The sequence below is a fragment of the Rhea americana genome, unplaced genomic scaffold, assembly GCF_003343005.1.
Source record: "Rhea americana isolate MKP2758 unplaced genomic scaffold, rheAme1 scaffold_199, whole genome shotgun sequence".
Lineage (NCBI taxonomy): Eukaryota > Metazoa > Chordata > Aves > Rheiformes > Rheidae > Rhea > Rhea americana.
The window spans coordinates 537,455-549,942 of NW_028186138.1; the positions used below are offsets into that span (position 1 = coordinate 537,455).

At 36.8% G+C, this 12,488-nt stretch overlaps 1 protein-coding gene across 1 annotated transcript in view; it reads right to left on the reverse strand.

The window, feature by feature from the left end:
- Nucleotides 1-3,937: 3,937 nt before the first annotated feature.
- The window catches only part of MYOM2 (myomesin 2), a 79,984-nt gene continuing 71,433 nt past the window's right edge, over nt 3,938-12,488 (reverse strand). The window contains exons 33-38 of the mRNA XM_085303208.1: nt 11,983-12,088; nt 10,096-10,259; nt 9,735-9,771; nt 9,587-9,609; nt 8,679-8,734; nt 3,938-5,062 (exon numbers count right to left, since the gene is read on the reverse strand). Coding sequence (XP_085159334.1) covers nt 4,718-5,062; nt 8,679-8,734; nt 9,587-9,609; nt 9,735-9,771; nt 10,096-10,259; nt 11,983-12,088 — 731 coding nt within the window. The 3' untranslated portion in view covers nt 3,938-4,717. The remainder of the gene's footprint in view (nt 5,063-8,678; nt 8,735-9,586; nt 9,610-9,734; nt 9,772-10,095; nt 10,260-11,982; nt 12,089-12,488) is intronic.

The following is a 12,488-nucleotide window of genomic DNA, read 5'->3' on the forward strand; positions in this document are numbered from 1 at the left end:
TTAGTGCACTCATACAAAGTTCAAATGTTCATAAAGGAAACAATGTGAGGTCAAATGTGCTATTTTTAAAATATAACAATCTGATAAACCTTGAGCTAATATCCAAGGACAAAGCCAGTACTGAGTTACTGCACATTCCAATGAGGAATGAAATATTAATTTAGAAGGCTACTAGTAGTTTCTTGCAGGTCCTGACATTGCTGAATCTTGCAGTGGCAGTGCTGAGAGTCAGATTCTGCACTTTTTGCTCCCAGACCTCCAATTAATTTCAAATGGAATCATCCCACTACAAAACCTGAATAAAATTTGTAGGGCTTGGGCCTTTCAATATTAGAAACAATGTGTTGAAAATCTTCAGAGACTCCTAAAGGTTTACTTTTAGAGCTTGAATTCAAATCTCCCCTTGTAAACACAGTCTATATGCTATGGATTTCATATCCTAAGAAGTAACTTGATGTAATAAGAGTCTTGCAATATTTTACATAGAATGCTTAACCTCCTAATGTGCATCATGCAAAGATTAAGAGGTGATATTATTGCTTGCAAAATCACCTGCTATTTCCAGGAAACACTCATTTGCTGGACCTGTCCTTGTCAATGGCATAAATATAATTCTTTTAATAATCTCCCATCCTCTAAGTGATGTGTTTGCATCAAAAAGATGGATGTGCTATAGCTGGCAGAATTCTTTAAGACCTATTCGTTTCTATCTTGTTCTTTTGGTGCCATCTAGAGGTTTTATTCCAAGTTCTATGAACTTGTAAAAAATTGTTTTATTATATTTCAAAAGGTTTCTTTAAAAACTGTCTGTGCACTAACATCACTTAGGGTGCTATTATCACTGAACCTCTGTCTCCATACAAGAGCAGACTAATGCAGTGTGTCCAAGTTTTTAATTTGCAAGCGAACCTTATGGACTGGAGAAAGATTTACACTAGAGGTAAATACTGTGATGAAAAGAAAAAAAACCTTTTCCACATAAAAAAACACCTGTAAATTAGCCTTAGGAGGAATTTTCATAGAACTTGTTTTCAGGTAAATAAACTGTACATATCAAGGCAGATTCAAAGGAAGCAGGTGCTCGGAGAAAAGGCAGCCTTACCAGCCAAGTGCCAGCCTGACAGACACAGCCATGACTTCAGGCCTGTCAGCACAACTGGCTGACACCTTATCTGCCTCCTGTGACAATTCAACGATGCTCTGTTTCATGCTAGTGCTGCCTGGAGAAGCACAACATGAAACTCAGACAAGGCAAAACTCATCAGTGAGACAGAAAATCATTCTCAGAGAAGCATTTCTTCTTAAGGGTGAAAGAAATAGCTAAATTACTGCTATGGGATTAAGAAAAAAAAAAAAAAACACTAAATTCACATCCAATATAAATGAATAGACCTTAGTGGTAGTATGCACATTTACAGCAGACCTTTTTCAGCAAATTTTATTTTCCTCTCTTGCCTCCTTCAAAATGTATCTTAATTAAACTAATGCAGACACTAAGCCTATGAAGGGTATGTGCAAATGCTAATATTCCTCATTATGAATTCCATCTGACTTGATTATAAGAGTATCCTATTTGTCCCTCTAATGTCTATCCAATTGTATAGCCCCTCTAGGCAACTAGATGCATTTTCTCTCTGAAAAGATAGTCCCTTTTAAACAGCATTAGTCTGATTCATTTCCTAGTACTGATAACAACATTTTAAAATGTATACAGAAGAATCAAAGATACATCAAACACTGAAAAGTATGAAACAGTTTATAGCAAGTCCTTAGCCTTCTGAATACAATGTTTCTGTGAATGATAATTTCTGTACTTCAGCAGAGGATTAACTGTTATAATAAATTATTTCTTTTTGCCTGAAAGGAAATAAGTGAAGCTTGCTTAACTAAGACAGCCAGCTAAAGGTACAACTGAGATGAGGCTAACCTTGTCTTCTGTGCCCAAGGATACCTCTGAAAAGCTGCCATAACATGCAATAWTTTGATAGTGTCAGCTAAATTTAACCTGTGTACTGTAGAAGGAGATAAGAATAATATTAAATTCTTGCTGATACTCACTTTGTATGCTATGGAGACTGGCTCTGATGTTTTGTGAGCCTGCTATAGTAAGAATTTGAAAACCTTAAAGGCCTTAAATATCAAATTAGAAAAGAAGAGAAAAAAAATGAGTTATTTTAGTTCATTGAAAGGTTTTCTGAAGATCTTGTAATGTCAGATTCACAGAAATATTTAATTTTCTTATTTTTGATAGCCATTTGAAGAATAAATTTTAGCTTGCTTTAYGTTCTAAAATCTTCTAACTAAACTATTTCATAATAATATCATGTCCTTGACTGTTTAATCCTCTCAGATAATTTCATTCAATGACCAGATATGTTGGTTCCATAAATACAGGATTTTTTTACTCCAAATAAGACACTTTTTATCACTCTCTAATGTAATTCCAGACTGTTTATACCTCCCTTTCACTCTAAGTATAGAAATCTCTCCAGAAGGACATTTATTTTAAAAAGTAAAGTATTTTTTTAATAAAATTAAAGACTATTTCTTTTCCAGAGCTGGCCAGTTGTTTTTTATTATGACTACTTACAGCAGTTAATGCGTTACAGAGCAGATTTGCGCTCTTTATCACCTGAGGAATTTCAAACCAAAGTAAATCCATTCTCATCCCGAAATATGTGTGCAAACCATCAGGCTCTTGAGTAGTCTGCAGTACCATACYCTCCTTTAGTACTAGAAACTTAAGATGAAGTACAAGAAATGAAGAATACCTCTCAGGTCTCACATTTGGCATGCTCACATGAAAGGCAGGACATTTAGCTCAACAGTCTTTGTCAGTGACTGTTTACTTAGTCACACAAAGTGGAAAAGCATCAACAATTGGGAGAAGCAGTAATTCCAAACACAATGAAGACTGATGGTTATTGCACTTGCCCTAAATGGTCAGAGATAGAGGTTTAAACGCCCATGGATGGGAGAAGGCAGAAGAGGAATGACTAAATGTTGCTCTCCTTACCTCCCAGATGACTCCTCCAACCTACTTTACTTGACAGCTTGTAAATTGGTTTTTCATTTCCTCTGCTTTTAATCTGTCTCAAAAATAAAATATTTTTTGAGTCAAATGAAGTATTTGTGTACTAGACAAAACAATAGAAGGTCTATGTCACCCAGATGAGAACAAACAGGAAAAAAAAAGGAAAATAAATTGTTTACTCTGAAAATGGTTGTTTTCCTGTTTTTTTAGTTTGTCTACTGAAAAGTAATAATCAATTTCCATACTTTTGCACTTAAGATCCATTCAGTACAATGTTGGAGGCTCAGGTTTGGCTTTCAGCTATGACCTCCAAAGACAACTTACAGGCCTGATGCTTGTTCCAAACATTTTCACTCATTTTTTTCAGTGATGACTTTGCAGAGTGCCATTTCTGCAGGCCACCCCTACTGCCATCCCGTCTCTCTATAGGTTCTCTTTTCCTGACATTTATCCTACTCCATAGACTGGGAGAAGTCAGAAGAGAGGAGGGCAGCATCCAGGGCATTTATTTTACCAGTATTACTTACCATCAGAAGAACTTTTTGCTGGAAGCTGCCTGCCAAATTACATAGACTCATCTAAGCAGACAAATGGACTGTTATCGAACAGAGAACCTGGTCTAAGAAAATTCAGTGTTGCAAACACTCAGTCGTATACTGTATGGCAGATAAATGAGTAGTCTCAGTGAAGCCCATTCTATCTGAATGTTTCATGATGACCATATGTTTAAATCTTTGCCTAGAGGAACATCACCCATGGAAGAACTGTGTTTTTCATTTTGGATAATTTGGATAATTATCCCGAGTGACTGCATTGTATGGATGTCTTTGGTACCAGTTTGAGTTTGCATCTTGACCTGTACTGTAAAGAGCAAAATTAATGTCATAAGTGCCACCCAATGACTATGATTAACCACAATTTACTTGCTTTATTGAAAGTCGATTGTCTGCATGCTACCAGCTGTGAAATTGTGCAATAAGCAATAATTAAACAATGAAAGAGAGTAAACAGAACTAGTTAGGTGTGATTTGGTGCAGTGAGAAGCACAAGGTGACTTTTAAAGTTTTATTAGCACAAAGCAAGGAAAACAAAATACAACCATGTAACTTATGCTTCAATGAGTAAACAGTAAACATTTGTAAAAGTCTACTAGATAAGCTCAAACTATAAAATAACAATATCACTACTAAAGAGGAACTATCCACTAGACTTACTCACGTGGTCAGCACCTTCAAAGCCAAAGGGACTGTGTGTGTGTAAGAAAGCAGGACTCACCTCTGAACAAGTATCTAACTACAGTTCATTATCTTCATCTTCACTGATGCGATGAGGACATTTGTCCTCAGAGGGTTGTGGAGGTTTGGGGATTTGGGCATTTTGTTTGATTTTTTCAGATGGCTGGAGAGGCTGGAAATTGAGGTTTATTGTAGGTTTATGGCACCTGCCACTGTGYGCTGGAACTGCTGGCAGGCATTTGACTTTTTGCTAGTTGTAAGTCCCACCCTATTACATGTATTCCTATTGAGACTGTTGCACGTGTACAGTTCTGTAACAGCTGCCTTCCTAAAGCACACTTCTAAAAGCTCAGTTTCCCTTTAGACTTTACCAATTAGTTATATGTGGGAACACCTCAACTGTAACTCATCTCTACTGTTTTGTTTCTCAAACATACAGTTTCAAGCTTTACTTCTTGCTGGACTTTGCCTTGGCCTCAGGTCCTAGGACTTCTTCTGATGGTGGTATTGGCCGGGGTTTAGCAAGCTGGCCAGGTGTAACTTCAGGCATTTTTTCACCATGTCTGTACACACTTACAGTGACATCCACTGTTTCCCCACCATACTTGTTCTTGACATGGATGCTGTATTTGCCTGAGTCTTCTGAGGTCACTCCCTTGATTGATAAACTGGCATATTTTCCTTGCTCCAGTGAAACAGCATAGTGCTCATTAAGTTCAAAGGCCTTGTCATTCTTGAACCAAACCACTTCTGGGTCAGGATTTCCAAACACGGTACAGGTCAGATTTAGGGACTAAGAGAGCAAAAAAGATGTCATGTTAAGTATCAGTCAGATTTGTTTAACCAGCATATTCTCAGTATTGCTTTCAGGCACTTCTTATTCTTAATTAGTTAAAGGAAGGCATGTATCCTACTCTCAAAGACTAATAAATAGACTAATAATTTTTTTTTTCTTTTTTTCTTTGATTCAGTTTTTCCACCATGTGATGAAGTAATAGCCCCAGGGTAACACACTCTGAAGATGGTACTTTAGACTGCCATTGCCGTCTTGCCTGCAGGAGATTCCTGACAAGCTATTAGTCTGACATGATGTTCAGGCAATGATAGGTTTAAAAAAAATCCTTGGCGATTCCCTATACACAGCAGGGAGGAAGTCTGAGCAAATCTTTTCTGACCTAGGCCTCCTGAGATTATTACTGGAGAAGTTAAAAAAATATACACTTAAAAAGAATTAGTACATAACATGAGTCACTGAAAGTTGTCTTCCAGGTGCTGCTGACTGGTAAAGTAGAAATATTTTATGAAGACTAAATAATACATAAAGGTTGTAAAAGCATTGCACACATGTATAGTGTATTCAGAGAATATCTGAAATGATCTAGTAGGCCATTCTGACGATTTAGATGTTTTCCAAGAAGGGTTGAAATAAGATGAAGAAGCCCACAAAACTTTCATAGTTGTTCTTCCAAAATTGTATGTAGTTACTGCTGAACCAAATTTTGACCACAATACAGATGTGTATGTGTATGTAAATTTTATGTGTTTTGGTATGGTTATGCTAGAACAAATGAAAGACTCTTATAAGGAATTGTATTGGTAAGTGCTTACTTTATCCACCTTTGCTTGAATCTTTTTGCCCCAAATTCTTAGCTAGATAATTAAAAGTCACCTTAAGGAGTTTCACATATCGACTGCTTTGTGAAAAGAGAAAAGTGAAAGTGAAAGCGAAAAGCACAAGAGGAAAGCGAAGGAGAAGGAGAAGGGGTAAAACTGATGGTTACTACCAGAAGGCATCCGTATATTGTCTAAAGGTTCCACAGGGAGATGGCATCCTGGTTCCATCCAGGGGTAGCAGAGAAGTTCTGCCTGTGTGCATGTATGCATGTTTGACCGAAGTATTTTTCTTGAATTCTAATGAATGGTGTGATATTACCCAGGGGGGAGAAAAAAAAATTAAGTGGTCAAAAGTCCTATGTGTCCTCAAATAGAAACTATCTTGTACACTATGTATACTGTGTCTCCAGAGTCAGAGAAGACCACTGAAGGCAGATTTACAAGCTGTGGGTACAACCGGTGACAACATAAGTGTATAAGTACTCTAAGAGGAGTGACAACATGTATGATGTAAAGTTAACTAATGGCCTGTGGAAACTAGCCTTACCATAAAATAATTAAAGGAGCAATGAAGCAAATCTGAAAATAAAATTTGGGAAAATCAAACTAATGCCTATTGGTATGAGTTYAAATCTTATAGTCCTTTCTGTAACTCAGGCAACATTTCATCACTATTGCCCTCAAAAGCGACCTCATTTAAGAGTAATTAATAATTAACTCATAATTATTAATCAAGTCTCAGTATGTTAATATTAAAAACTTGCCAGAGACAAGATATATTTTAGATATATTCCACAGTCATTTTAGATCATTTGGGACTGTTCTAATTTGTTAAATTATAGACGTGACTTAAAACCATTTGTACTTGCTTAATAAGTACTAGGAAAGCTTTGTCTTGTGTTCATATATTTGTGTAGAAATACCATTACAGTGCATTAAGAAAATTTCTGTTCTTTTCTTTCCTATAGTTACTTCTCATGCTTGTATTTACATGAATCTTGCCTGGTAACTATTCATATTTAATTTAGAGGTGAATTTCAAAATTCACTTCCTTGTGATCCATTTTGTTTTGCCTTATTTCAGAAATTAGATGCTTCCTCTTCACACATTCATTTATCCAATCCTCACGATTGTGTATCCTTTGAAGCCTTTTATTTCTTGAAACTGAGTTAGTAGCATTTCCTTAATTTAAGGTATTGGGTTTTAGGGTATGATTTTGTAAGAAGAAACTTGTGCATGCAGTTAGGMGTGATTTCTTCAAGTTGTTTCCTTACAGTTACAGTGTTTTCAGATGTTGACTTTAAGTTGGCTTATACCTAGCTTCCTAAGAAATTGGCTTTCTCATTGTGAGGTACCTGTATCTACCACAATAGGAAAGGACCTCATGTGAATACCCACTAGAGAAAGAGAAGCAAATGAACCTCTGAGGCCAGAGGAAAATCACCTTCATTTAGTTGAGAGTTAGGCAGGATTCAGTATCCACTCCAAGGCCCACCTCATCCACCTTCCTTCTAAAGAGACTGTTCTCAAGTAGCCACATAGAAAGTTGGAAGAACTTTTTCTGTTTGCAGCCTATTATTCTGGCCATGAAAAAGGCAATTTCCAAACAGAGCAACAAAGCCACAGTTTCTGAAGATGCTGTTCACAGAACAGACATAAAAACAGCCTGATGAACAAGCTCTTGATAGCCAGCAGATGGTAAAAGTCACATTGGCTCATGAGTTGATCCATTATGGTTGATCAGATTAAGACTCCATCTAGCTTTTTTAGCAGTCAAAAGCAACTGCTTCAGAAAGCACATAAAATACATAAAATGGATTTGTTTTTTTCCCCCATTCTCCTTCACACCTCTCTTTCCCAGATGGGAGAGTCCTCATTTCTCCCAACAGGAAGGGGTAGGACACCCATAAGAATAAGATTTGGCTGCAGGACAAAGTAGACAAGTTCTTGCTTCCTGCATTGGAAGGACAAAACTAGTCTCTCTTTCTTGGATTGAAAGCTTAGAAGTCTGGAGCTCACCCTCAGGAAGAGATTTTCAGTGTCTTGTATCTATAAGGACTCGCTGCAGCTCAAACTAATAGCATTCTCCTTCCCTCCTAGTATCTGAAGAGTTTCGCCTGAGATTTTATGAGATCCCACTCCATGATGACAAAATCCCCCTGAGGGACACCAGTCAGTCAGTCAGTCTCATGAAATTCTATCTCCACCAGCCAAACTGACCTGTGAAGAGACTTTGAGATGGTTTACTAATTTTGACTTTGTATCTGGGCTTTTAGTTATTATTACTAGCAGAAACTATGTCTACACTCTGGTCTTTGCTCTAATTATGTATTGTAATGGGGCTGTATGCCAAAGAAAGGAGAGTTTAACCCCTTGTCCCAGGTATGCTCTTTACCCTCCTCTTGCCTCTTTGGTGTCTCCTCCAGGGCAGGAGTGGATTCTCCTCTTGAAATCCCCCACTCTGTACACGTAGCTGTACGCCAGCCCAGATTCAAACCTGCAGTTAACTCAGAGTCTCTGTACAATCAGCACAAAAGAGCAGCACCTCCTGAGGCTGACCCTGCTCACCTAAGATCTGAACCAAGCTGTGCCTTCCTCTGATTGTACAGATAGCTCATGGTAACTGTGCTCACTTATGACTTCTCATGTGCCTCAATTAAATGACTACCATTAGGTGGTTTGAATTCTCCTCTTTTTTCTCTCAGCTTCTATGAAATCATCTGTATTCCTCCCTTTCCCCATTAAAGGAAATATCTCACCAACCAACTTGACTCACTGACAAAAACTGCTCTTACCTTGCCATCCATGATAGTCACAACATCAGGTAAACCACCAATGACTTTACCACGATCTAGGAATTAAAAGAAAAATATGCAGATCACATGACATTTACTACTCCAGATTACTCATTTCTTTATGATTTTATGACCTGGTGTGATATTAGTCATAACTTCTGTTTCAGGTTATCTTAAAAAACTGATGTTCTTTATTAATTAAATGTAAAATAATACTTTGGTTGATATTTTGTGTTATTTCATATTACTGTATTTCATACTTTCCTCAGATTTTCAGCAGAGATTGTGCTGTGAAGTTTTGAATTAATACACATAACAGCTTTGCAGCTGCTACAGAGTTTGGCAGTTTGAGCTGTGGGCACAGAGCAAAGCAAGGAGGATGTTTTTAGCATCTGGGTAGTATATAAGGTCAGGCAGGTCAGAAGCATCTTGTCTTTAAAAGGGGACTTGATGTCAAAGTAACAGAATTCCTGCAGTCCCTAACAGCAACGAGCTTCCACATTGTCTCTCAGCATGCACTGCACTCAGCAAGCCTTTTTGTTTTTCTTTTTTTTTTACTAAATAGATAGATTCTAGTATTCATTGTCATCATCATCTTTCAGAGACAGCATCTCCTTGTGCTACACCAAGAGCTTCGTACCTCACAGAAATTCTGGTTGTCTGCAGGTACAAGGAGACACAGTAGGAGGCTTACAAAATGTGAAAAAATGTATATTTATCAGGTTCCCACCAAAATTAAAGAGAAATAAAACCACAAAAATTCTGCAGTAATATTTTGTAGTAATGGGGCATTTCTGCAGCCACTGAAAAAGCCACTGAAAGCTATGGCATCCTATCATGATGAATGCCTTAAAGAGAACAACAGAGCAGAAGTAGAACATTGTTGATAAAATGTAAAATAAACTTACTTTTCTCAGCAAAAGCGGCTGCCCTAAAATTGTTGAGAAGCAGAGGAAGAGAAATATATAGTTATTAATAAAATTATTAATGATATATTTTTCCAAAAGTTAAGGCATTGCCATTATAGCGCAAAAATGAAAAAGATGTAGGGCTTACTTGAGTCGCTGGAATTCTGTATATGCATCATCAAAGGCTGTAACAAAACAATTGAGATCATTATTGTCCGTGAACAAAACTTGCATTTGAGACTCAGTGTAAAATTTGTAACACATAACTGTGTTTAAACTCTTTTAAAAACAAAACAATTTTACATAGTATCAGAATGGAAATGCAGATACCTGGAACTCACTACGCTATGCTGTAGAAATAGATTTAAAACTAAAATGATCATAAAACTTATGCAGCTAAACTGCAACTGTTTTTGACCCGCAGCCTTCTATTTTTGCTATCATTCCCCTGGTTACTTCTGGTTAGTTCTATTTAATTCCTGAAAAGTCACCACGTCTTACAAATTTACCTTGCCCAGACAGATCAAGTGTGCGTTTGTAGGATTCCTTGGCACCGAAGATTTCAAAGGTGTAGTTCCCCTTATCCTTTTCGGTGGGCTCACATATCTGCAGCCAGGCAATATTCTCTCCACCACCAATCTTCATCTTTTCACCAGAAGAAATCTTAGATTCCCTTGAAAAATTAATAGAAAGGGGTCTGAACATTCTTTTCATGTATATTCTCCGTAGAAGAGCATCTATAAAACGTTACAAAGGGTTACATATGATTCCTAAATGTCAAATAAATTGCAACTACTGAGAGCAACTTCACAGCACATTCTTTTCTTCCTAGTGTGAGTATGAAACATTTTAAAATAATTAGCCCGAGTTTTCATTCCATTTCATTCTCTCACTTTCTCTCTGTCCACATACATAGACATAAGTATATAGCCATATAGGCCCATGCATGTCTGTATGCAAATATGCCACATGTCTTCAGAGTTCTGTACATTTCACATGCACACAGTGGAAAGTATCAGGCAAACTAGAGGCAAATAGTCTTATTCTAAAAGGAAAAATATCCTCCTCAGTTAAGAATACAAGAAACATCCTGCAGGATCCGATCAGTGATTCTCCTACTCCGTAACCTGTCCTGCAGTGTGGTAATATAAGAAGGTATTTAGGGAGAGCATGTAAACCTTGCCACTTTCAGTGGTTTGCAAAGTTTCTTTTTTCCCTCATTAACTAAAGAAATCTTCTTTTTCTTCCTCCCAAGCATCTTTAACTGATTTTTTTTAATAKATAAAGTCAGTATTAGCTTCTGATTGATCAATTAATTTATTTGCAGTAAGACTGATTTGGCTTCATAGCTAGAGACCTACTTTGATGGGGAAAAGGAAGTTTTACTGTGCATTTCCCTTTTTGGAAGAGGACTACTTTGAGCTCAGTGTACCAAATTAGATGCCTGGATAGAAACTCCCATATATTAGAATGTACTATATTTTATACTTCCCCCTATACAATGAGTGTATGATGCATTCTGGCTTTAGGACTTGTGTTATTTTCACTGTTATGCAGTATAGTGGATAATTCAAAGCTAGCTGGAAAACTGCATGCTATGTTTGACGTTATGCAAATGATGGTAAGAAAATCAGAAACTGTCTAGCCTTTCTGTCTCCCGGAAAACTTTGCCTGAACTTTATGTAAAAGACCAGGGAGATTTGGGAGGCCTGGAGAAGGCTGGTTTGTTTGCTTGTTTTAGTCTTTGTTTTAGCTCTACATAGCAACTCTCACTTCTGCTTACTGTATTCATAACATAAATGAAACTTTATTTTTTCAAAATCTGTGTTTAATGATCTTCAGGATAATCAGCATGTAAGGCCTATTATAAAATCTCAAATATTGATTGGAGGTTTATATATAAAAATATTAATATGCATGCTGAAGTTTCCAGATTTGCCATATGTCATTCCCTAGTTTTCTATTTCTATGAACTGTGTAGTGGAATGGACTAAGTAACCTTTAAAACTCAAGCAGATGTAGCAGCAAGCAGAGGCAAAAAAGACAGCCTTGATCAGACAACTGTGCCTGGTTTTGTTACTATCTTTGAACYGAATAGGTAATATAGTGAAAGATGAAGAGTATTTTGTTGAATAAGAAGCTGAAATACTGGAGATTCTCTTTTCCTGGTTCTGTTACAGTCCTCCTAATAGGTGCTGGACAARTCTGTTAATTTTCCTGTTACACTGTTTACTGACTGTGAGAAGACAATATGAAGTGCTAGACAGAGAAAATCGTTTATGCATTCAATTTACTGAAGAGTGCTGCAGAATAGCAAATAGTAAATCATTCAGACAGTATTTTGCTCAAATAAATTTGAGTGTAGGCTCCATCTTGAGAAAGATATTCTCATCTACCTGTGAGACCAGCTAACTTTCATTTCTTCATTGAAGTACTTCAGGAAACACTGGAGTCTTATTCCTTCCTCTGTGCAAAGGATCTTCAGTGGAGAAGCATACTTACCTATATAAAATAGAATATAAGGAGATCAAATAGGATTTTTGAATGAAGAGGAAATAGCCAAATAGAGTTCTGGTACTATCACGACAAAATATGTTCAAGGTTTGGGTCATGGTTCTCAATCACAACAGAGATTTGTGATTTTCAAAGGACATCTGTTAATTTCAACATGATCTTAGCTTTACTGTAAAGCATTATGACCAGCAACATCCTTTCTAAAAAAATAAACTAGTCATGTAATTGCCATGAAACAATAGTGTCATGATTTCAATTGCACAACTATTTTATTCTTGTGCAAACACCTTGCTCTTTCTTTGGAGTGATTTCTCACTTATTATTGACAGAATAGGATCAGAATCTAATTCTCTCTATATCATAAGACTCATTTACTGATGAGCAGTAT